Here is a 24,574-nt window from a genome sequence, read left to right as displayed (position 1 = left end):
AGAGCAACTCCAATGTTTTTCTTCTTGTCCTTCTTCTTTGGTGTCTCTTCAATCTTATCGAGGTCAACCTCATCTTCAAGCATCATTTCATGAGTGAGAAGAGAACCGATTAGATCTTTAAGAGTTAAGGACTTTAGGTTCTTAGACTCGATGATTGTCGTCTTCTTGGATTGCCATGATTTTGGAAGTTAGTAAACTAACTTCCTCACAAGCTTCTCGTTAGGAATGATCTCTCCATATGATTTTAGACCATTGATAATAGTTGAGAATCTATCCGTCATAGCTTTGATATCTTCATTTGGTTTCATCCTGAAATTTTCATAGTTATATGTTAGAAGACTAATTTTATATTCTTTTACCTCATCGGTGCCTTCATGAGTGACTTGTAGTTTATCCCATATTTCTTTGGCGGTTGTACAAGATGAAACTCTTCCATATTCATCTGGTCCAAGAGCATAAAATATGATATGGATAGTTTGGAGTTGAGCTGGAACATTCTTGTCTCTCTTTCACTCCACAATCTTGGATGAGTGAGAGGATTGATATATCCGTCTTCTACAACATTCCATGCTCCCATGTCACTGGATTGAATGAAATACATCATCCTATTCTTCCAATAGGCATAGTTAGCTCCATTGAAGAAATGAGGCTTGTTGACGGGCATCGAATCGAGACCGGAGTCGACTTTTGAAGTGGAGGCCATTGATGACTTTGATTATCGATGTAACTCTTCCCAGATCTACTCAAGAGGCGGTTAAACCTTCAAATGAGTCAAGCTCTGATGCCAATTATTGAGTTAATCGATTGATGGAATCGGCCAAGAGGGGGGTGAATTGGCAATTAAAATTTTTGTGGAAGCTTTTGCAGAAAATTGAAAGTAATTGCACAACGATTTAGAGTGATTTGACTTTCTCAATCAAAGTCTACGTCCACTACCTTAGCTATCCACACTAAGGATTTTCCAACAAATTCACTAATTTGTTCTTTCTTTTGAGGCCAAAGAGATAACCTTACAACTCCCTCAAGAATATACCCCAATTCTTGAGAACACTCTTTCTCAAAGAGAATATTACAAATTTGCAAACTTACAAGGAAATCCTCACAAGGTAGATTGTTTGTACAATTCAAGAACAAAGAGAAGAATACTCAAGAATGAATACAATTGAGTACAAGTAGTGTTCTTGAAAGTAAAATGAATATTGAATGAAAAATAGGCTTGAAATGCTCAAACTTGAGGTTTGATGCTTTCTCTTTGATTCTCTCTTGATTCTAGTTGCTTGTTGTTCTTGTTGTTGATCAATGGCTTCTAAGCTTGTTTAAATACATATTCAAATGATTCTGAACGTTGGGGATGATTAGTGGAGTCAATAGAGCCGTTTAGTGTGAAATCAATTAATAAAACAGCTTGGAGCGTGGGGGGAATCAGTACCCCCTCATGGGGAATCGGTTCCCTAAGTGTAAAATTCAAATATTTCAACCGTTGATCAGGGGGAATCGGTTCCCTCCGAGCATTCTGTTTTTCTCGGAGCCAACCCATTCAGGGGGAATCGGTACCCCCTTGAGGGGGAATCGGTTCCCTCTGGACATACTGTAATTTTTAGCTTTGAAATGGTTCGAAATACTTTGTAAAATTATTTTGAAATTATTTTAATATTAAAACTTAATTTTACACTTGAGTAAGGATTAAAAATAATATTTGAAAGATTTGGAGTAATATTTTGATATTCGAATAATTAAATCAAATATACTTAGAAAATCTTTTTGGAAAATCATAAAATTTATTTATCTTAATTTGTTATATCAAAATGTTTTCAACAGGTGGTTCACAAGAATTGTCAGAAATGATCAAAACGAAGCCAGATTCGAGTGGGAGCGATGGTGAAAAGTTCGATGGTGCGGACTTTGGCTTTTGGAAGATGCAGATTGAAGATTTTCTGTACCAGAAAAATCTATATCAACCTCTCTCGGGAAAACAACCAGAGGGCATGAAGAATGAAGATTGGGCTCTTCTCGACAGATAAGCCATCGGAGTTATCCGACTGACGTTATCCCGCAATGTTGCTTTCAACATAGCAAAGGAAAAGACCACAGCGGGTCTTATGGCGGCTCTCTCCAGTATGTATGAGAAGCCATCAACCTCAAATAAAGTGCACTTGATGAGGCGATTATTCAATTTGTGGATGACGGAAGGGGCATCAATAGCATAACACCTAAATGAACTCAACACAATCACAACCCAGTTGAGTTCAGTGAAAATTGAATTCAATGATAAAGTTCGAGCTTTAATTCTCTTATCATCTCTACCAGACAGTTGGAATGCTATTGTTATAGCAATCAGCAGCTCGTATGGAAACAAAAAATTCAAATTTGACGATGTTCAGGATCTGGTATTGAGCGAAGAAATTCGATGGAGAGAATCGGGTGAAGCATCAACCTCCTCAGCCTTGCACACGGAGCCCAGAGGGAGAACTTCATAAAGAAATTCAAATCGTGGTAGATCGAAATCCGGAAGGGGCAAATCAAGAACAGGAAAGAAAGATTTTACCTGTTATAATTGTCGCAAAAAGGGTCACTTTAAAAGAGATTGTCGAGCACTGAAGAAAGATACCGGTGCACAAGAATCTGCCAACGTGACAGAGGAGACAAGTGATACCATAATTCTAAGTGTCAACAGTTTGATTGAGTTATGTATATTGGATTCAGTGGCATCTTTCCACTCCACCCCATGTCGAGAAATCATGGAGAACTATGTCAATGGTGATTTTGGGAAGGTTCATCTAGCTGATGATGAAACCTTGAAGATCGTCGAAAAAGGAGACATCCGATTAATGTTGCCAAACCAGACCACCTGGACGCTGAAAGGAGTGAGACATATTCCTGGCCTCAAAAGAAATTTGATTTATGTAGGACAGCTTGATGGAGAAGGATATAGCATAACATTTTCAGGATGTTAATGGAAGATTACCAAAGGAGCACTCGTCATTGCTCATGGTAAGAAGACTAGTACTCTCTATGTAACCTCAAATTTAGAGAATATCCTTGCAGCCGTAGATGCTGATGGAAAATCAAACCTATGGCACCAAAGGCTTGGCCATATGAGCGAGAAAGGGATGAAGACGCTTTTGTCAAAGGGGAAGCTGCCAGATCTAAAGAATGTAGATGTCGGACTATGTGAGGATTGCATCTTTGGCAAAAAAAAAAAGAAAGTCAGTTTTGCAAAGATTGGCAAGACACCCAAGGCAGAAAAGTTAGAGTTGGTTCATGCTGATGTATGGGGACCATCTCCAATTCCATCCCTTGCAGGCTCACTATATTATGTCACCTTCATCGATGATTCAACAAAGAAGGTGTGTGTTTATTTTCTGAAAAAGAAATCAGAAGTCTTTGATACCTTCAGAAAATGGAAGGCCAGGGTGGAAAATGAGACTGGTCTGAAAGTCAAGCGGTTGAGGTCTGACAATGGAGGAGAGTACAAAAATCTTAGATTCAGAAATTTCTGCGCAAACAATAGGATCAAGATGGAGACAACAGTTCCCATGACACCGCAGCAGAATGGCGTAGCAGAGCGCATGAACAGAACTCTGAATGAACGTGCCAGAAGCATGAGGATACATGCTGGATTACCCAAATTTCTATGGGCTGAAGCTATCAACACTGCAGCTTACTTGATCAACCGTCAGTTCCTTTGGATGGCAAAATACCAGAGGAAGTTTGGAGCAAGAAAGAAATAAACCTTTCACACTTAAGAGTGTTTGGTTGTATTTCTTATGTACATATAGATTCTGCTGAAAGAAGTAAACTTGATGCCAAGTCCAACAAATGTGTCTTTGTTGGTTATGGTGGTGATGAGTTCGGTTACCGATTTTGGGACTATGAAAATCGGAAGATCATCAGAAGTAGAGATGTTATTTTCAATGAGAATGTGATGTACAAAGAAAGGGAAACCATATAATCAAATAGCTCCAATACTGAAGCTGAAACAAATGAATTTGCTGAGATCGAGGAGATTTCTGGAAATGATGTTCAAATCAGTCCTGAAGTAGTTCAAGAAGAACCATGCACACCAGAACTGAGACGTTCCTCCAGAATTCCTAAACCAACCCAGCATTATTCACCTTCTTTGCACTACTTGTTGCTGACTGACAATGGTGAACCAGAGTGTTATGATGAAGCAATGCAGGTGGAGGATTCAGTCAAGTGGGAGTCTTCCATGAAAGATGAGATGGACTCGCTTATGTCAAATCAGACGTAGGAATTAGCTGAATTACCACCAGGTAAGAAAGAGCTCCATAACAAGTGTATTTACAGGATCAAAGAAGAGCACGATGGGAGCAAACGCTACAAAGCAAGATTGGTTGTCAAAGGCTTTCAGCAAAAAGAAGGTATTGACTACAATGAAATTTTCTCTCCAGTCGTGAAACTGTCTACAATCAGACTGGTGTTGAAAATTGTAGTTATAAAAAATTTACATCTTTAGCAATTAGATGTAAAGACAGCTTTCCTTCATGGTGATTTGGAGGAACAAATCTATATGAGGTAGCCAGAAGGCTTCATAGAGGCAGGCAAGAAAAATCTGGTATGCAGGTTGAAGAAGAGTTTGTATGGTTTAAAATAATCTCCTAGACAGTGGTACAAAAAGTTCGATAGTTTCATGAGTAGTAGTGGTTCTACCAGATGCCAAGCAGATCATTGTTGCTACATCAAGAGGTTCGACAACAGCTTCATTATTTTATTATTGTATGTTGATGACATGCTCGTTGCAAGCTCAGACATGTAAGAGATTATAAACTTGAAGCAAAAATTGTCGAAGCAGTTTGCTATGAAAGATCTGGGCGTTGTAAAGCAGATTCTTGGGATGAGGATCAAGAGAGACACAAAGTCGGGGACTTTGATGTTATCACAAGCTGAGTACATCAACAAAGTACTCTCCAGGTTCAATATTCAAGATGCTAAACCAGTGAGTACACCTTTAGGTGTTCATTTTAGACTCTCCAAAGAACAGTCACCAAAGACGGAGGAAGAACGTGCACACATGGTGAAGGTGTCGTATGCCTCACTAATTGGAAGTCTGATGTATGCCATGGTTTGTACCAGACCAGATATTGCTCAAGCAGTGGGAGCTGTTAGCAAGTACATGAATAATCCGGGAAAGGTACACTGGGAAGCAGTCAAATGCATCCTCATATATCTGCGGGGTACTACAAACAAAGCACTTTGTTTCAAAGTTTGAGATACGATACTGACAGGCTACGTAGATGCTGACTTAGCCGGAAATGTCGACATCAGAAGAAACACTATAGGGTATGTTTATACTCTAGGAGGAACTGCAGTGAGTTGGGTTTCTCAACTACAGAAAATAGTTGCTCTCTCCACAACTGAAGCAGAATATGTCGTTGTTACGGAAGCCAGCAAGGAGATGGTCTGGCTCCAAAGTTTCTTGGAAGAGTTAGGCAAGAAAAAAGAAAACAATGTCTTGTATTGCGATAGTCAAAGCGCTATCCATCTAGCAAAGAATCCGTCTTTTCATTCTAGAATGAAGCACATAATTGAGATATCATTTTATCCGGTCTCTTCTGGAAGATGGGATTTTGAAACTTGAAAAGATCAGTGGAGCTCAAAATCCGGCAGACATGTTGACAAAGACGGTGACTACAGACAAACTGAAGTTGTGTTCAGCTTCAGTTTGCATGCTAGAATAACAAGACTAGAAATGTTGTTGCATCGATCGAGGTGTGAAGACAGATTAAAATCAGTTTTTAAGTGGGAGATTGTTGAAATTTCTTCAAGCAGCCGGCGGCTGCAAAAACAAGTGGGGCTGCTAAATTTTATTATTATTTTGTAATAGTGATAATTATAAAATTGAGTCATTGAACTTTAGGGTATTTATAAGATTAACCTTTAAGCTTCAACTATAAATACCCTAGCTCATTTAGCTTCAAAATCCTCCCAAAATCTTCTAGTTCTCTCTCAAGTGTGTTTTGTAAATACCTGTAAATTTCTCTTTAGTAAAAGATCTGCAGCAGTCCGGAGACGTAGGCAAAATTGGCTGAACTCCGTTATCAATTTCGGGTATTATTTTTACGCTTTTATTTCGCATTCTCACTAATCTGGTTATAGGGAAATTACTCGTTACTTGTTTATTTCCCAACATGAAGTGTATGTTTGTGGTTTGTATCTCTGTTTACTAGGCATCATGCTTCTTTTGCTGCTGCATAGTTAAGGTCTTGTAATCCTATATGTTATCGGTCAACTCTGATTCAATGTACATGATTGTAAAATGTTGTTTGTGTCTATAATTATGATATAAAAATTGAATCCAGTCAAAATTTTATATATACAGTTATATAGAATCAAAGTTTATGTATATAATTATGTATTTAATAAAAAGTTCATGTATAGTTTTGAGAATCATCTCTATAAGGATTAGAACTAGGACTGACTCGTGTTAACGACAACTCGATAGATCAACTCCAAACTCCTTCAGAACCTCAGTCCCGAACACTTAGATTGCGAATTACAGATAGCCCCTCCATTAATTTTCAATCTTCGATTCTTAGCAAAGTAAAAAGAGTGGATATAGCAGATCTTCAAATCTAGCAAAACAAACTAAATGAAGGAAACAAGTAATGGGCACCCCACACATTACAACACTCGCACAGCAAGCCACGACCAATGATCAAGAGCAACAAAGTTCCACTAAACCGACCACAACAGATGACAGCAATCAAAACAGTGAAAACCGACTATTGACATCATTAATCTTGGTGGGGAATGGAATATCCAACTGAGGAGAAACCTCTTTGATTGGGAAATTGACACGTGGGATACTTTCATGAATTCTATAAATGTTGCTTCTTCTGACTCATTGTGCAGGGATAGTGTAAGATGGATTGGGGATTCGACAGGCAGTTACACCCCGAAATCATTTTGCAAAAGTAAATATGTAGTTGATGCGAACGCGATCAGGCTGTGGGAGTTGGTGCGGGCGGGTTTGGCACCTCCTAAGTTAGAAGCGTTCTTATGGAGACTAGTCCAAGGTCGCATTCCGGTTCGAGCTGAACTGATGAAACGTGGCGTAGGTAGTGTATCATCGGATTGCTGTGCGTTGTGTAATAAAGAAGTGGAAACAGTTATCCATCTCTTCTTCCACTGTGATATATCTTGTAAAGTGTGGCAGGCTTGGTGTGGACCACGAATATGCAAGTGGTAGTTCCTAGTTCGTTGGAAAGCTTCATAATCTTTTGGGAGCAACTACCGTGTAAACCTTCTGTCAAAACTACAATTACTACATAAATTCAATCTCTTGAATTTAGTAATAATTGATCGGAGGACACAAATAACTCCAAAAAAAACAACATTTGATTCCAGATGTACAACAAATACACAAAAGAGTTAATGAATTGATGATAAGAAAAAATTATAAATAATTACCGTTGAAAGATAAAATTTCATAAAATATAGAGTTAAGAAATTGAATCAGAAAATAGAAAATTTATTTTTTTTTAAAATTGAAATTACACAAATATTATATAGTGATAAATGAGCATATGATTTAAATTATGTCAAAAATAAATTTAAAACAAAAAAATTAAGAAACCAGTAAATTAGAGGTTAAAGAATCAACATAAAAAATGAAAGAAAACTAAAATAAAATAACCCCAAAGGATTAATATAACAAATCTATGTAAAATATGATTTATAAAATTTAATTGACTGTAATGACATAAAATGTGTATGATAAAAGCTAAAAAATAATTAAAATATTGAATATGTGGCTTTCATGTAAGCAAATAATATTTCATGTTAGCAAAAAGTAGACCATGTCATTCTAGCGTGTGTAAAAAATAAAGTAAACAAGGAGTGTGTGTGGACGAGACAAGGTGGTTCGTAACTTTATATGAGGGGTGGCCCTCCGCCAACCAGAAAAACAAAAAATAAATAATGAGAAACAAAGATTTTCAAACGACAATGAGATTCTGTCAGATCCCAAAGGTCATACAATGAGTTGAGCAACCAGCTTTTTACACCTACACATATCTGCCTATACATCAATATTCAATCAATTTATGAGAGATAATATAATATACATCGTTATTAACACTCTTCTCGTCTCATTATTTTTTATCTTATTTTAATTAAACATATAGTTTCAAGAAATAAATTTGATCATATATGTATTTTTAAAAATAATATGTAATTATTATAATATAATATTTATCCATCGGTGATTTCCATAGCTTTTTCCAACTTCCCACTTTACACAAACCATCAATTACAATATTGTAAAATGGGGTCTCAATAAAAAAAAGCCAAAAAAGGAAAACGACAACCTTAATCTCTGCCAAAAAAAGGCCAAAAAAAGAAATACAACAACCTTAATCTCGCCAAAAAAGGCCAAAAAAGGAAAACAACTGATATATGAAAACAGTAAATAACTGGATACTGTCAAGTGAGGTGGCCTCAGCATGACCATAAGCAATATGCATTTCTTTTCCTTTCCTTGCTCGAGAAAGCAGAGCTGCTTCAGTTATAAATAACCCTTTAAGAAAAGTGCAATCAAAACTACATTCTTCTTTCTTTCAGAAAAAAAAAACAAACTTGAATTCGCGGAATACTGAAGAACATGGCGGTAATGGGACAAGTTTGTCTTGCTGCAAACAATGAAGCAGGATGGAGGTTTGTTGATCTTAGTGGTACACTTCCTGAAGCTCCTGGTCGTAAGATTGCGTTAACGGTCACAAACGGGTCTGAATGGTGGGAGTTTGAATGCAGAAGTAAAGGAGGCAATGTGTATTACATCAACGGCTCGGGGTGGACTCGTTTTTTCGACGGAGCAAGGATTGACGATAGGGTCACTCTGTATTCCAAAGAAGACGGCGAGAACTTTCACCGACTAGATGTGAATTAGCCGGGAGCCAGAGCTTGATCGACGTCAATGAGTTGTTCGAAGATGAATGCTATTTGTGGGACTTTCAGTGTGTTCATCTGTTATTTGAATGTTCCTCGACTCATTAAATTTCCGATTTGCTTCTATTTTTGTTATTTGAATGTTTAAATTATAAATGGAAAGGTATAGTCATGCGTGCTAATGTTAGTTGTTATTATTGACATAGAGTTTTTTTTTTTCTTATTTCAAATATATGAAAATTTTATAATTTTTTTATTGTCTCATGTTGACGCTGTAATTAACATTTTTTTGTGTGCCTTTTTTAATCATACAAGTTATCGACTAACTCATCCAATTATATTCTATCACTCTATCAGTTTAGATTTTACATAAATCACTTTAAAACTCATAAAATTCAATCTAAAACTTATGAAACTCTAAAACACTATAGTCTATAATATATGTCGTCTGATTAGCATGGAAATAAGATATACAACCTGCTTCCTCCTTTTACATTTTTCTACCGTTGGAATTTGAAATTTTCATTTAAAATGTTTTATATTTTTTACAAAAATATTCAATCATAATGTCGTTAAATATTTAACGCTATAATAATCAAAATAGGAGTAAATTAAAAGTTCAGTAAATATTTATTTTAAAATTTTAGTGATCAAAATAAGAATGAAAAGAAGTTGACTAATAAAATTTGTAGTTTATCTTTTTTTTTGAATTAATCACTAATATCCGATTTATTTATTAACTAATCCATATTGAGTTTTAAATAAATTTATGATAAAACAATAGTCCAAACCTAAAAAAATTGATTTTATTAAAAAGAATGAAAGATAGTTAAAAAGAGAAATCATTCCAAAAAAAAAAACAGTACAACAAGTGTCACTAAAATTGGTTTGTAAAATTTAATCGATTATAATGGTCGTAGATTGTGTATGATGATAGAGATGAAAAAACAGAAAGAAAAATGACATTTTTAAAATGTGGCTTTCACGCTAGTAAACGACAGTTAATATAGCTATAATTCGAAATACAATGATCAAATTAAAAAAATAAATGAATTTTAATGACTAAAATACGAGTGAGGAGAAAGTTGAGTGATGGAGTTTGTAATATATCCTAATAATAATTAATTGGCTCGGGAAAGTCTGATTCATCGTCCCTCTCCCAAGCGAGCGAGCGATGCTGGAATTTTCTCTGTTAAGAGAAAAAAGCAGCGCAATTTTAATTATAAACGAAATCGACAGAATAGGGATTCATTCACACTACCAAATGAGGAGTTAGTTCTCGCAAACACCAAAAACAAACAAATATTAAACATTCACAGTTATACCAAAACAGAGCATCGAGTTCGAACAATGTCCAAAGATTTTCCCCCACAACATTTTACATATCTATTTTTTCCAACATCCAAATGCTAAAAATGGCGCAGTCACGCTATCATATGATGCGTTGCTCGATGTTTGACAAGAGACAAAGTTTATCCATGAAAACAGAGCATCCCCATTTTAGCTCTCGCGATGGCCAAAACGAACAAATTGCAAACATTTACAGCCTAAGCAAGAAACACTCTCGAAAACATTCGACTCGGAATAATGTTTCTTCTTTCGTCGCTCGAGTAAGCAGACCTGGTTCTGCTATAAAATGCAGAATGAATTGTTTGAGAAATGCATCACATTGCAATCTTTTGAGTTTGAAGAAATGGAAGCAATCGCGGAAGTTAATCTCGCAGCACACCATGAAGCTAGGTGGAGGTTTACTGATCGTAGCGGCACACTCCCCGGTGGTCGAATCGTTTTAACAGTCACCGACGGGTCCGAATGGTGGAAGTTTGAATGCAAGAGTGAAGGAGACGGGGTGTACTGCATCAGCGGCTCTGGGTGGCGGCGTTTCGTCCTGCCGAGGATGGATGCTTTGGTCACCCTTTATTCCAAAGACGACGACGAAGACTTCCACAGAATCCGAGTGAGGTAGAGAGCTTGATGAACGTGTAGACATTAGTGTTCGATCGCTTGTTTGTGTAATGGAGTAGGATTGAAGTTTATGTTTGTGGTTTGCATCTTTGTTTACCAGGCAGCATGATTCTTTAGCTGCTGCATTGTTAAGGTCTTGTAATCTTTTATGTTATCGGTGAACTCTGATTCAATGTACAAGATTGTAAAATGATGTTTGTGTTTTATAATTATGATATAAAAATTGAATCCAATCAAAATTTTATATATACGGTTATATAGAATCAAAGTTTGTGTATATAATTATGTATTTAATAAAAGTTCATGTATAGTTCTGAGAATCATCTCTATAAGGAGTACCGAGTATTTACAGCGTATGCAAGAAAAACCGTCGCGATTTCTAAATTCTAACCATATAAACAATATGCATTTATTTTCCTTTCCTTGCTCGAGAAAGCAAAGCTGGTTCAGTTACAAATAACCCTTAAGAAAAGTGCAATCAAAACTACATTCTTCTTTCTTTCAGAAAAAAAAAAAAACTTGAATTCGCAGATTACTGAACATGGCGGTGATGGGACAAGTTTGTCTTGCTGCAAACAATGAAGCAGGATGGAGTTTTGTTGATCTTAGTGGTACACTTCCTGAAGCTCCTGGTCGTAAGATTGCATTAACGGTCACAAACGGGACTTGAATTCACAGACGGGTCGTAAGATTGGTACACTGCATCGCTGCAAACACATTAGTAGCACTGCCACCCAAGACAAGATTCAGTAAATGTTCCAAGTCGAATGTTCTGAAAATGTTTGTAATCTGTTCGTGTTTGCCACAGTGTGAACTAACTAAAAGTTCGATGTTTGACGCTAGAGTTTTCATGGTGGCTTCATAAACTAGGTGAAATAGCGAGACCATGTTCGGTAGTGAGACTACCGCATGTAAGTTTTAGCTTTTGGCCCAAGTTGTGTTGCGCAACCCTTTTTACTCTACAGAGAAAATCTAAAACCAGCTTGCTCGCCAACCAGTTTGCTATCCGTCTGCAGAAATACAGAAACAAGGTGCTATTAGGCAGTTACTTCACAAGCACAGACAATTAACTGAAAATCAATAAGCACATCAAAACTTACTCCGCAACATTTGACTGCTTCATGACTTCTGAACCCAACGAAATTAAAATGAATATTTTGCACAAGTGCTCGGCATAGGAAATCCTCCATGAATGACAAATTAATCCTCGGTTAATTACTAGTAACCTCCACCCCTATCTTCTGATAAATGGGAACTTAAACAACCAACTTCACCAGTAATCAAAAAGCTCATTTTTCTGGATGAAAGTATCAAAAGTAACCGCATTGGGTTGCAATTTTTTACCCATCATCTCTTTGAATTTCTTTTTAGCCTCATCTATCCTTCCAGCCTTTCATAGAGCACTAATTATGATAGAATATGTAACTAAGTCAGGAGTACATTTCATGCTACAGTTAACATCATCAACTAGGCCAATAAATGAGTTTCCAAGGTTACCTAGAGCAGCACTTCCGTGCGTCCACATCTCATCGGTGATTTCCATAGCTTTTTCCAACTTCCCACTTATACACAAACCATCAATTACAATATTGCAGGTTACAGTATCCACACCATAACCTTTTTCATTCATCTTTGCAATAACTCTTCTGCCTCTAATATTTTCCCCTCTTTCCACAAGCTATGCAGCAAAATATTGCAAGTATAAGTATTCGGGACACAACCATTTCTCATCATCTCATTTAGAATATCATTTGCTTCAGATAACTTCCCTTTACGACAGTAGCCATGTAATAAAGGCTGTAATTATTGTATCGGGAGAAAAACCACTCCTTATAATAAAACTCATCACCATTATACGAGTAAATATTAGGTTCTACACCTTTATTTACCATGTCCTTAAGTACAAGTTGAGCCTCTACTAACTTCCCATTTCTTAGCAACCCCAACAACTAGATATTATAACTCTCTAAATTCATCAAATCGCCATTTTTCTCCATAGACTCAACCAAGTTCTTTGCTTCCACCAGCATCCCTGCTTATAGCACCCCTCAAGCATTAGATTAGGTTATAACATTAGGCCGAGTAGCCCCACGGCTTCATCTATTTGCATCTCTCTAAAAATCCTTGATGCTTCGAGAACTTGGCCCGCTTTACAAAAAGCGGATATTCTAGCATTGAATGTAACTTCATCAGGAAACAAACCACCTCTCTCATTCTTTCTACCAAATTTTCAGCATCATCAGTTTTACCTTCCTTACAAAAAACTCGAAATCAATGTATTATACACAACTCTATTCGGCAAAATCCTGGACTTTTTCATCTCATCCAAAAGCTCCACCCCTTTATTAGCAAGGGCGAATCTGCAATACCCCGAACCAAAATGCCAAAACTAAACTCATTAGGCAGACAACCTTTCTCAGGCATTTTATCAAATAATTCTCGGGCGTCCTCCAAATGACCCAAATCACACAACCCACAAATCAAAAGATTGAAAGTATAAGTCTGAGGATAAACACCGGCAACGACCATATCTCTATACAACCAAAGCACACAATCCGAAATTCTTTCTTTAATACAACATCCAAAGAGAACATTGTACAAACAAATGAAAGGCGGGCTTTGTGGGAAGTTTGTTCTTATGGACCGGAACTGGGAAAAGGCTTTATCAAAGAAACCTGATTTAGCTAAGAGACTGACAAGGGAAATGATGGAGCAGAGGGGATTTTGTTGGAGGTGTGAGGATAAGAGGAGCAGCTGAAGCTGATCGATTTCTGGGAGCAATTTAGAACGTATAAGGATACGGGCAATGGTGGGCACTGATGAAAGAACAGAGGGATTGGGTTGTGAAGATTGAATCTGCTTGAAGAGTTGCCATGCTAGCTTTGGGTTTTTGGTGTTTTTGAGGAGTGCTTGGGTAAGTTCTGTTGTTCCCATGAAAACACGATCGAGGGGGAGAAAGTTATGGTTTTGGATCAAACTATTGATCGCTAAAGAAAGGGTGAGTCAAAGTTGAAGAGAGATAACCACTGCTTCCTTGACCTTGTCATCCTTCTCTCTCGTTATGAATGTATAGCATTCTGAGCTGCTGGTCTGATGTATCGGTGCTCGATTGCTAACAGGAACCGCCGTATTGAACTGGTGGAGGAAGACTGGTTTAGCCAAGTTATAAACAGTGTTATGGTCTCCAAGGATCAAAGTGCAACGCAGATAGGACTAACGTGGACCGGGGCTAAATAACCTATATAAATATATATTAAAATAGGATAACTAACAATTACTAACCAAATGAGATATTATATTCTCTAACTAATATAAGAGTTTCAAACTCTGATAATAAATTAGGTTTGGAGTATTATTTTATAATAAATTTATGTAAATTTCAACCAGGATTAATCGATAAATTAATCGGATATTAGTGATTAATCCAAAATAATAAGATAAACTACAAATTTTATTAGTCAACTTCTTCTCACTCGTATTTTAATCACTAAAATTTTAAAATAAATATTTATTGAACTTTTAATTTACTCCTATTTTGATTATTCTATCATTACATATTTAAAGACATTATGATTGAATATTTTTGTAAAAAAAATTATGAAACACTTTAAATGAAATTTTCAAGTTCCAACAATAGATAGATGTAAAAGGAGGAAGCAGGTTGTATATCTTATTTTCATGTTAATCAGATGACGAATATTATAGACCATAGTGTTTTAGAGTTTTATAAGTTTTAAATTGAATGTCACACCCCAATTTAGGGGCTAAAATTTAAGAAATTATAAAGTGGTGGATTTAATTGATATTTTGGAAGAAATTTAGGGATTATATTGTAAAATCACAAAGTTAGAATATCATTTTATAGAGTTTAGGAAATTCAGTGGTTAAACTCTTGATTTGCCCATTTTTGTTTAGGAGAGAATTATAAACTCTCCCCCCGTGTTGCAGATTTTATTTTTTTCCCAGTTTCCCTTCCCCTTCAACCCTCCTTTCAACTCCGATCTACGTATCATTCGGCCTCCGTTCGACGAACCGAAACCACCATCGTGTTCGTTGTCGACCAATGAAAAAAACCTTTCAAACCTCTCGTCGTGAATCGTTGTCATTGGTCGTTAATTTCAGTCGGAAGTATCGTCGGTTTTAACTCAATTTTCGTTGGTTTTCCGTCGATTCACGTCGATTCGGCCATCCGTTTTCGACACGTACCGCACCGTCGTGTTCCTTGCGTCGTTCCGAGTCCACCGGTGTATTATTTACTGAGTATTATTTAATTAATATAAGAGTTTCAAACTCTGATAATAAAATAGGTTCGGAGTATTATTTTATAATAAATTTATGTAAAACTCAATATGGATTAATCGATAAATTAATCGGATATTAGTGATTAATCCAAAATAATAAGATAAACTACAAATTTTTTAGTCAACTTCTTCTCTCTTATTTTGATCACTAAAAATTTAAAATAAATATTTACTGAACTTTTAATTTCCTCCTATTTTGATTATTCTATTTAACGACATTATGATTGAATATTTTTGTAAAACAAATTATGAAACACTTTAAATAAAATTTTCAAATTCTAACTATAGAGAGATGTAAAAAGAGGAAGCATGTTCTATATCTTATTTTCATGCTAATCAGATGAAGAATATTATAGACCATAGTGTTTTAGAGTTTTTTTAAGTTTTATATTGAATTTTATGAGTTTTAAAGTGATTTATGTAAAATCTAAACTGATAGAGTGATAGAAGATAATTGGACGAATTAGTCGATAACTTGAATGATTGAAAAAGACACACAAAAAATGTTAATTACAGCGTCAACACGAGACAATGATAAAATTATAAAATTTTCATATTTGAAATAAGAGAAAAAGAAAATAACTTGAATGACACAAAATCTATGTCAATAAAAACAACTAACATTAGCACACATGACTACTATATACCTTTCCATTTATAATTTAAACATTCAAATAACAAAAATAGAAGTAAATCAAAAATTTAATGAGTCAAGGGAACATAATTAAACTTTTATGATCAAATTAAAAATGAAAAAAAAATAATGATAAAATTTATAATTTACCCATCAAAATAATACTCATTCTCCGTAATTAATTAGTTCAATATATTTATATCTAATCGATTTAATTAGAATATATTGATTTGTCTAACCAAAATTGAGCTGTAATTTAATTAGAAAATATTGATTTGTTTAACCGAAATTGAGCTGTAAAACTAAATTAATTAAAATTATATTTAACTTAATCACAATAATCGAATTAACCAAAATCAATTTAACCGAATGATTCATTTAGTTGATTTTAACCGACTTATCCTCTCCCTTATTCATTACTCAAACCCAAAACCGCCATTGTTGATCAAAAGCTAAGCACTTGTAACGTTTAGAAACAGCATTGGTTGGAAATAACAAGAGCTGACTTTTGATTCTTGATGACTCACAGCCATTTGATCAAATAGCTCAAACTTGTCATTCTAATCCTTTATTGGATAATCAAAATCCACTCTGTTGTTGGTGTTGATTATATATATATTCACATGTATATATCTTTATTCTCCGACTTCTCTTGTTCTTTACGCTACAAAAACAGAAGGAAAAAAAGGGTTCTTTGCTCTCCGAGTTTCATCCTTTTTTTTTAATTTCATTTGATCCCAAAAAGAAAGCTTTGATCTAATTTTGAGGGGAAAAGGTTTGAGTTTTGTGTTGAGGAAGAAAAGGGTTTGTCATGGATCATGAAGCTGATGCTCATAGAACTGATTTGATGACCATCACTCGCCATGTCTTGAATGAGCAAACCAAGCACCCTGAATCTCGTGGCGATTTCACCATCTTGCTCAATCACATTGTTCTTGGCTGCAAATTCGTCTGCTCTTCTGTTAGCAAGGTCCTTTTACACTCTTTACTGGTGATCATTTGGTATTTTTGTAGTTCTGATATCAGATTTCACTTGCAAAATCATTGTTCTATGTGTACAGGCGGGTCTTGCAAAACTATTAGGACTTGCAGGAGAGACCAATGTTCAGGTATGCCTTCATCGTTAATGGCTTTCATTTTCCACCATCTTCTGTTGTATGAATTGAGATCCCCCCCTCCCATGTTTTAGGGTGAAGAACAGAAGAAGCTGGACGTGCTTTCGAATGAAGTTTTTGTTAAGGCTTTGATTAGCAGTGGACGAACAGTAAGCCTGAAAAACTCTGTTCATATCTTTGATTGAATGAAAATTAGTGCATAATCTTATGTGTAATCTTGTGTAGTGCATCCTGGTTTCGGAGGAGGACGAAGAGGCTATATTCGTCGATCAATCGAAGCGTGGAAGGTTTGATACATGCAGAAATCCGACACGGATATGCCTAATCATCGTGTCCGAGTATTGGTTACGAATTCTAGGCTAAATTTTGTATTTGTTTATGCAGATACATTGTTGTTTTTTATCCATTGGACGGATCCTCAAACATTGATTGTGGTGTTTCCATAGGAACTGTAAGCTCGCCCTTTGCTTCAGCCTTCAGCATTTCCTTTGTTCTAAACTGGTTTATGCATGGTGAACATGAATGTTTACCTCTTGTGATCAGATTTTCGGGATTTATCTGGTAAAAGATAAAGACTATCCGACGATCGATGACGTATTGCAACCCGGAAGAAACCTCCTAGCAGCCGGTTATTGCATGTACGGAAGCTCCTGCACGGTAAGAACAATCACCACTATCAGCATTTACTGCAACTCAGATATTTTGTTTTGATAATGGAAACACATTGGAAGGTTCTTTGCTTTTGATTTGCAGCTAGTGCTGAGTACCGGGAGTGGCGTCAACGGTTTCACACTCGATCCATCTCTCGGCGAGTTCATACTAACCCATCCCAATATCAAGGTACCAAAAAGGGGAAAGATTTATTCAGTAAATGAAGGAAATGCCATGAATTGGGATGAGCCAACTACAAAGTTTGTGGAAAAATGCAATTTCCCTGCAGATGGTTCACCCCCAAGGTCCCTTAGGTACATTGGAAGGTAATCTACTATTAGGCTCGCTATGTTACTCGGACGCTTCGAGCACCGGACATGAGTATATTTACATGTGTCTGGATATGTGTTGCATTTTATACTCCACCGAAGATAACACTAATGGCATTTGCCTTTGCAGCATGGTTGCAGATGTGCACCGGACACTGATTTACGGCGGTATCTTCTTATACCCTGCAGATAAGAAAAGTCCAAACGGAAAGCTTCGGTACAACATCGCTTTGAAAGCTCCATTTCTTCATTGCAATTTTGGTTTATTTCCTCACTTAACTTCTTTCCTATACAGTCTTCTTTACGAAGTCTTCCCAATGTCATACCTGATGGAGCAGGCTGTGTTGATTTTTTGGAGATGGGTAAATTACACTTTAGCCATTGCTCTTTAGGGTATTTTCAAAGATTAGTCCTTAGCATCAACTATAAATACCCTAGCCTGTTTAGCTTCAAAATCATCCTCAAATCTTCCACTTCTCTCTCAAGTGTGTTTTGTAAACACGTGTAATTTTCTATCTTAGTAAAAGATCTGCAGCAGTCTGGAGACGTAAGCACAACTGGCTAAACTCCGTTATCAATTTTTCGGGTATTATTTTTCCGTTTTTATTTCACATTCTCACTAATCTGGTTATAAGGAAATTACTTGTTACTCGGTTTATTTTCCAACAACTGGTAATCAGAGCTTTTGGTTGTGAATTTTTGTCAATTTTTTGCGAGGTTACTATTTATTATTATTCACGTAAATAGTGAATTTCGTGAATAGTAAAAAAAATTGGCGATACGAATTTGTCGACGGAGGTGTTCTAATACACGGTGGTTCACAAGAATTGTCGGAAACGATCCAAACAAAGCCAGATTCGAGTGGGAGCGATGGCTGCAGACGAAGGGAAGGTGAAAATTGAAAAGTTCGATGGTGCAGACTTTGGCTTTTGGAATATGCAGATTGAATATTTTCTGTACCAGAAAAATCTATATCAACCTCTCTCAGGAAAGCAACCAGAGGGCATGAAGAATGAAGATTGAGCTCTTCTCGACAGACAAGCCCTCGGAGTTATCCGACTGACGTTATCCCGCAATGTTGCTTTCAACATAGCAAAGGAAAAGACCATGGCGGGTCTTATGTCAGCTCTCTCCAGTATGTATGAGAAGCCATCGGCCTCAAACAAAGTTCATTTGATGAGGTGATTATTCAATTTGCGGATGACAGAAGGGGCATCGATGGCACAACACCTAAATGAACTCAACACAATCACAACCCAGTTGAGTTCAGTGAAAATTGAATTCGATGATGAAGTTCGAGCTTTAATTCTCTTATTATCTCTACCAGACAGTTGGAATGCTACTGTTATAGCAGTTAGCAGCTCGTCGAGAAATAGTAAATTGAAATTCGACGATGTTCGAGATCTGGTACTTAGCGAAGAAATTCGACGGAGAGAATCGGGTGAAGCATCAACATCCTCAGCCTTGCACAAGGAGTCTAGAGGGAGAACTTCAGAAAGAAATTCAAATCGTGGTAGATCGAAATCCAGAAGGGGCAAATCAAGAACAGGAAAGAAAGAACTTACCTGTTACAATTGTGGCAAGAAGGGTCACTTTAAAAGAGATTGTCGAGCACTGAAGAAAGATACCGGCGCACAGGAATCTGCCAACGTGACAGAGGAGACAGGTGATGCCATGATTCTAAGCGTCAACAGTCCGATTGAATCATGGATCTTGGATTCAGGGGCATCTTTCCACTCTATTCCATGTCGAGAAATCATGAAAAATTATATCAGTGGTGATTTTGGGAAGGTTCATCTAGCTGATGATGAAACCTTGAAGATCGTCGGAAAAGGAGACATCCGACTAAAGTTGCCAAACCAGACCACCTGGACACTGAAAGGAGTGATATATATTCCTAGCCTCAAAAGAAATTTGATTTATATAGGACAACTTGATGGTGAAGGATTTAGCACAACCTTTTCAGGCTGTGAATGGAAGATTACCAAAGGAGCACTCGTCATTACTCGTGGTAAGAAAACTGGTATTCTCTATATAACCTCAAATTTAAAGAATATCATTGCAGTAGCAGATGCTGATGGAAAATCAAACCTATGGCACCAAAGGCTTGGCCATATGAGCGAGAAAGGGATGAAGACACTTTTGTCAAAGGGGAAGCTGCCGGATCTAAAGAATGTAGATGTTGGACTATGCGAGGATTGCATCTTTAGCAAACAAAAGAAAGTCAGCTTTGCAAAGATTGGTAAGACACCCAAGGCTGAAAAGATAGAGTTGGTTCATACTGATGTATGGGGACCATCTCCAGTTCCATCTCTTACAGGCTCATTATATTATGTCACCTTCATCGATGATTATACAAGGAAGGTGTGAGTTTATTTTCTGAAGAAGAAATCAGAAGTCTTTGATACCTTCAGAAAATGGAAGGCAATGGTGGAAAATGAGACTGGTCTGAAAGTCAAGCGGTTGAGGTCTGACAATGGAGGAGATTCAGAGATTTCTGCGCAAACAATGGGATCAAGATGGAGACAATAGTTCCCATGACACCGTAGCAGAATGGCATAGCAGAGCGCATGAACAGAACTCTGAATGAACGTGTCAGAAACATGAGGATATATGCCGAATTGCCCAAATTTCTATGGGTTGAAGCTATCAACACTGCAGCTTACCTGATCAACCGTGGGCCCTCAGTTCCTTTGGATAGCAGAATACCAGAGGAAGTTTGGAGCAAGAAAGAAATAAATATTTTACACTTAAGAGTGTTTGGTTGTATTTCTTATGTACACAGACTCTGCTGAAAGAAGTAAACTTGATGCTAAGTCCAACAAATATGCCTTTGTTGGTTACGACGGTGATGAGTTCGGTTACCGGTTTTGGGACTATGAAAATCGGAAGATCATCAGAAGCAGAGATGTCATTTTCAATGAGAATGTGATGTACAAAGACAAGTCAACCATGGAATCAAGTAGCTCCAACACCGAAGCTGAAATAAAGGAATTTGTCGAGTTTGAGGAGATTTCTGGAAATGATGTTCAGATCAATCCTGAAGCACTTCAAGAAGAACCAGGCACACCAGAACTGAGACGCTCCTCCAGAATTTCTAAACCAACCTAACGGTATTCTCCTTCTTTGCACTACTTGTTACTGACTGACAATGGTGAACCAGAGTGCTATGATGAAGCAATGCAAGTGGAGGATTCAGTCAAGTGGGAGTCTTCCATGAAAGATGAGATGGACTCGCTTATGTCAAATCAGACATGGGAATTAGCTGAATTACCACCAGGCCAGAAAGCACTTCATAACAATTGGATTTACAGGATCAAAGATGAACACGATGGGAGCAAACGCTATAAAGCAAGATTGGTTGTCAAAGGTTTTCAGCAAAAAGAAGGTATTAACTATAATGAAATTTTCTCTCCATACGTAAAACTGTCTACAATCAGACTGGTGTTGAAAATTGTAGCTGTAGAGAATTTACATCTTGAGCAGTTAGATGTAAAGACAGCTTTCCTTCATGGTGATTTGGAGGAAGAAATCTATATGAGGCAGCTAGAAGGCTTCATAAAGGCATACAAGAAAAACCTGGTATGCAGGTTGAAGAAGAGCTTGTATGGTTTAAAACAAGCTCCTAGACAGTTGTACAAGAAGTTCGACAACTTCATGGGTAGCAATGGTTTTACCAGATGCCAAGCAGATCATTGTTGCTACATTAAAAGGTTCAACAATAGCTTCATTATTTTATTGTTGTACGTTGATGACATGCTCGTTGCAGGCTCAGACATGCAAGAGATTATAAACTTGAAGCAAAAATTGTCGAAGTAGTTTGCTATGAAGGATCTGGGCGCTGCAAAGCAAATTCTTGGGATGAGGATTAAAAGAGACACAAAGTCGGAGACTTTGATGTTATCACAGGTTGAGTACATCAACAAAGTACTCTCTAGGTTCAACATGCAAGATGCTAAACCAGTAAGTACACCTTTAGGTATTCATTTTAGACTCTCCAAAGAACAGTCACCGAAGACGGAGGAAGAACGTGCACACATGGTGAAGGTGTCGTATGCCTCAGCAATTGGAAGTCTAATGTATGCCATGGTTTGTACTAGACCAGATATTGCTCATGCAGTGGGAGCTATTAGCAGGTACATGAATAATCCGGGTAAGGTACATTGGGAAGCAGTCAAATGGATCCTCAGATATCTGCGGGGTACCACAAACAAAGCACTTTGTTTCAAAGGTGGAGATACGATACTGACAGGCTATGTAGATGTTGACTTAGCCGGAAATGTTGACATCAGAAGGAGCACTACAGGGTACGTCTATACTCTAGGAGGAACCGAAGTGAGTTGAGTTTCTCAACTGCAGAAGATAGTTGCTCTCTCCACAACTGAAGCAGAATATGTCGCTGTTACGGAAGCCAGCAAGGAGATGATTTGACTCCAAAGTTTCTTGAAAGAGTTAGGCAAGAAACAAGAAAATAATATTTTGTATTGTGATAGTCAAAGTGCTATCCATCTAGCAAAGAATCCGTCTTTTCATTCCAGGACGAAGCACATACAATTACGGTATCATTTTATTCGGTCTCTTCTAGAAGATGGGATTTTGAAACTTGAAAAGATTAGTGGAGCTCAAAATCCGGCAGACATGTTGACAAAGACGGTGACCACGGACAAACTGAAGTTGTGTTCAGCTTCAGTTGGCATGCTAGAGTAACAAGACCAGAAATGCTGCTGCATTGATCGAGGTGTGAAGACAGATTAGAATCAGTCTTCAAATGGGAGATTGTTGAAAGAGACAAACATTTTTTCGGTGCATTAAAAGCACCAAATAATTTAGTCAAAAAATGGGGTTGTCAAAAAGGATGGGCACCGAAAAAATGAGTTGTGTTTTGTTGATTTTTTGGAGATGGGTAAATTACACTTTAGCCATTTCTCTTTAGGGTATTTTCAAAGATTAGTCCTTAGCTTCAACTATAAATACCCTAGCCCGTTTAGCTTCAAAATCATCCCAAAATCTTCCACTTCTCTCTCAAGTGTGTTTTGTAAACACGTGTAATTTTCTATCTTAGTAAAAGATCTGCAGCAGTCCGGAGATGTAAGTACAATTGGATGAACTCCGTTATCAATTTTTCGGATATTATTTTTCCGCTTTTATTTCAAATTCTCACTAATCTGGTTATAGGGAAATTACTTGTTACTCGATTTATTTCCCAACAGGCTGGAGGTCAAGCTTTCACTGGAAAACAAAGGGTAATATGACTTGCTTGCCTCAATCATTTTCGATCGAGAAAACTCGAGTTCCTTACCGTTCGACTCTTCGACCGTCGGTTCGATTCACAAGGCAACAGAATCCTCATATGTTGTTAATTTTCCATGCATTTGTAGGCACTTGATTTAGTCCCAGGGAAGATACATGAGCGATCTCCTGTTTTCCTTGGCAGCTATGATGATGTTGAAGAGATTAAAGCACTCTACGCTGATTCAAATTAAGATGGACAAGAAGAAAGAAAACAATTGCATAAACTTGTAGGCCATAAGTCACTTTAACCTTTAACATGTGATTCCATACTATGTTTATAATTTTTCTTCGGAAAAATAATGATATTTGGGATTTTACATAAATATAATATTTTAATATTTTCTTTGTTTTTTTACGTTAATTCTATTATTCGGAGTTTCGTAATTATCTCTCTTAATAATATGAACAACATACCTTATCACTATACTCAAAATTTAGTAATTCAATAAAACAATTTTTTTTAAAAGAATGATATTTGAGATTTTACATAAATACAATGTTTTAATATATATTTTTTATTCTTTTAAGTTAATTCTATTATTAGGAGTTTCGTAATTATCTCTCTTAATAATATCAACAAAGTGCCTTATCAATATACTCAAAATTTAGTAATTCAATAAAAAAATAAAAAAAGAGTGATATTTGGGATTTTACATAAATACAATGTTTCAATATATTTTTTAATCTTTTACGTTGATTTTATTGTTCATGTTTTGAGTTTTGTAGTTATATCTCCTTATAATATTAGTAACGTATCTTATCATTATACTTAACATTTGATATTCGATCGATTAACTATAATAAAAATTAAAGAAAATCAAAGAAAATTTTATGTTTGAAATTTCGTTATTATACCTATTTATAAAATTAACAATGTACCTTACCATTATATTCGGTATTTGATCGATTAATTAAATTTGAAATTAAAGGAAATCAAAGAAAAACCACTTTAAGCATTGAAGGGATGTTGTCTAACTCTTAGAAAATTCAAACTTTTATATAATTAAAATATTTTTTATTTTATATTAATATTTAATTTTATATCTCTTAAATTTTTACATTCCATGATTAATTGAGTCAGATCGGACCACTACAGTTCAGTATAACCAGGTCGGATCTGACTCAGCCACGCCAAATTCTCTTTTTGAGTTAAATCAAATTGCACCCATGTCTTATTGCGCAACTGCCTAGTTCGCATGGAAAGAAGAGAGCTTTGGAGCCAAAAAGATGATATTTTTAACTTTATTTGTTAAAGGGGGAAAAGAACAACTTTTATGACGAAATGGGTCTTTGCTTTTGTGCCAGATAAGCTCTTTCCACTGCTTTACAACATTTCCATTCGAGAAGAATCCCAAAACTGTGTACGTTAGCTTCAGTGAA

General features: G+C 36.5%; 1 protein-coding gene and 2 pseudogenes across 1 annotated transcript; 1 reads left to right on the top strand and 2 right to left on the bottom strand.

Moving 5' to 3' along the window:
- LOC120197306 overlaps window positions 1-24,574 on the bottom strand; it is an 87,592-nt pseudogene that overhangs the window by 43,637 nt on the left and 19,381 nt on the right.
- LOC120197441 lies at window positions 11,498-14,093 on the bottom strand (annotated as a pseudogene).
- On the top strand, window positions 16,619-23,425 carry LOC120197444 (fructose-1,6-bisphosphatase, cytosolic-like). Its single transcript, XM_039198971.1, has 11 exons — window positions 16,619-16,777; window positions 16,869-16,916; window positions 16,997-17,071; window positions 17,148-17,209; window positions 17,307-17,373; window positions 17,466-17,579; window positions 17,676-17,899; window positions 18,033-18,119; window positions 18,198-18,240; window positions 23,113-23,145; window positions 23,281-23,425. The coding sequence occupies exons 1-11, from the start codon at window positions 16,619-16,621 to the stop codon at window positions 23,383-23,385; spliced, it is 1,017 nt and encodes a 338-aa protein (XP_039054902.1). The 3' UTR covers window positions 23,386-23,425.

The sequence above is a fragment of the Hibiscus syriacus genome, unplaced genomic scaffold (genome assembly GCF_006381635.1).
Source record: "Hibiscus syriacus cultivar Baekdansim isolate YM2019G1 unplaced genomic scaffold, ASM638163v2 tig00117048_pilon, whole genome shotgun sequence".
Lineage (NCBI taxonomy): Eukaryota > Viridiplantae > Streptophyta > Magnoliopsida > Malvales > Malvaceae > Hibiscus > Hibiscus syriacus.
The sequence above is the reverse complement of the archived record's forward strand: the minus strand, read 5'-3'. Positions and strand labels throughout refer to the sequence as shown.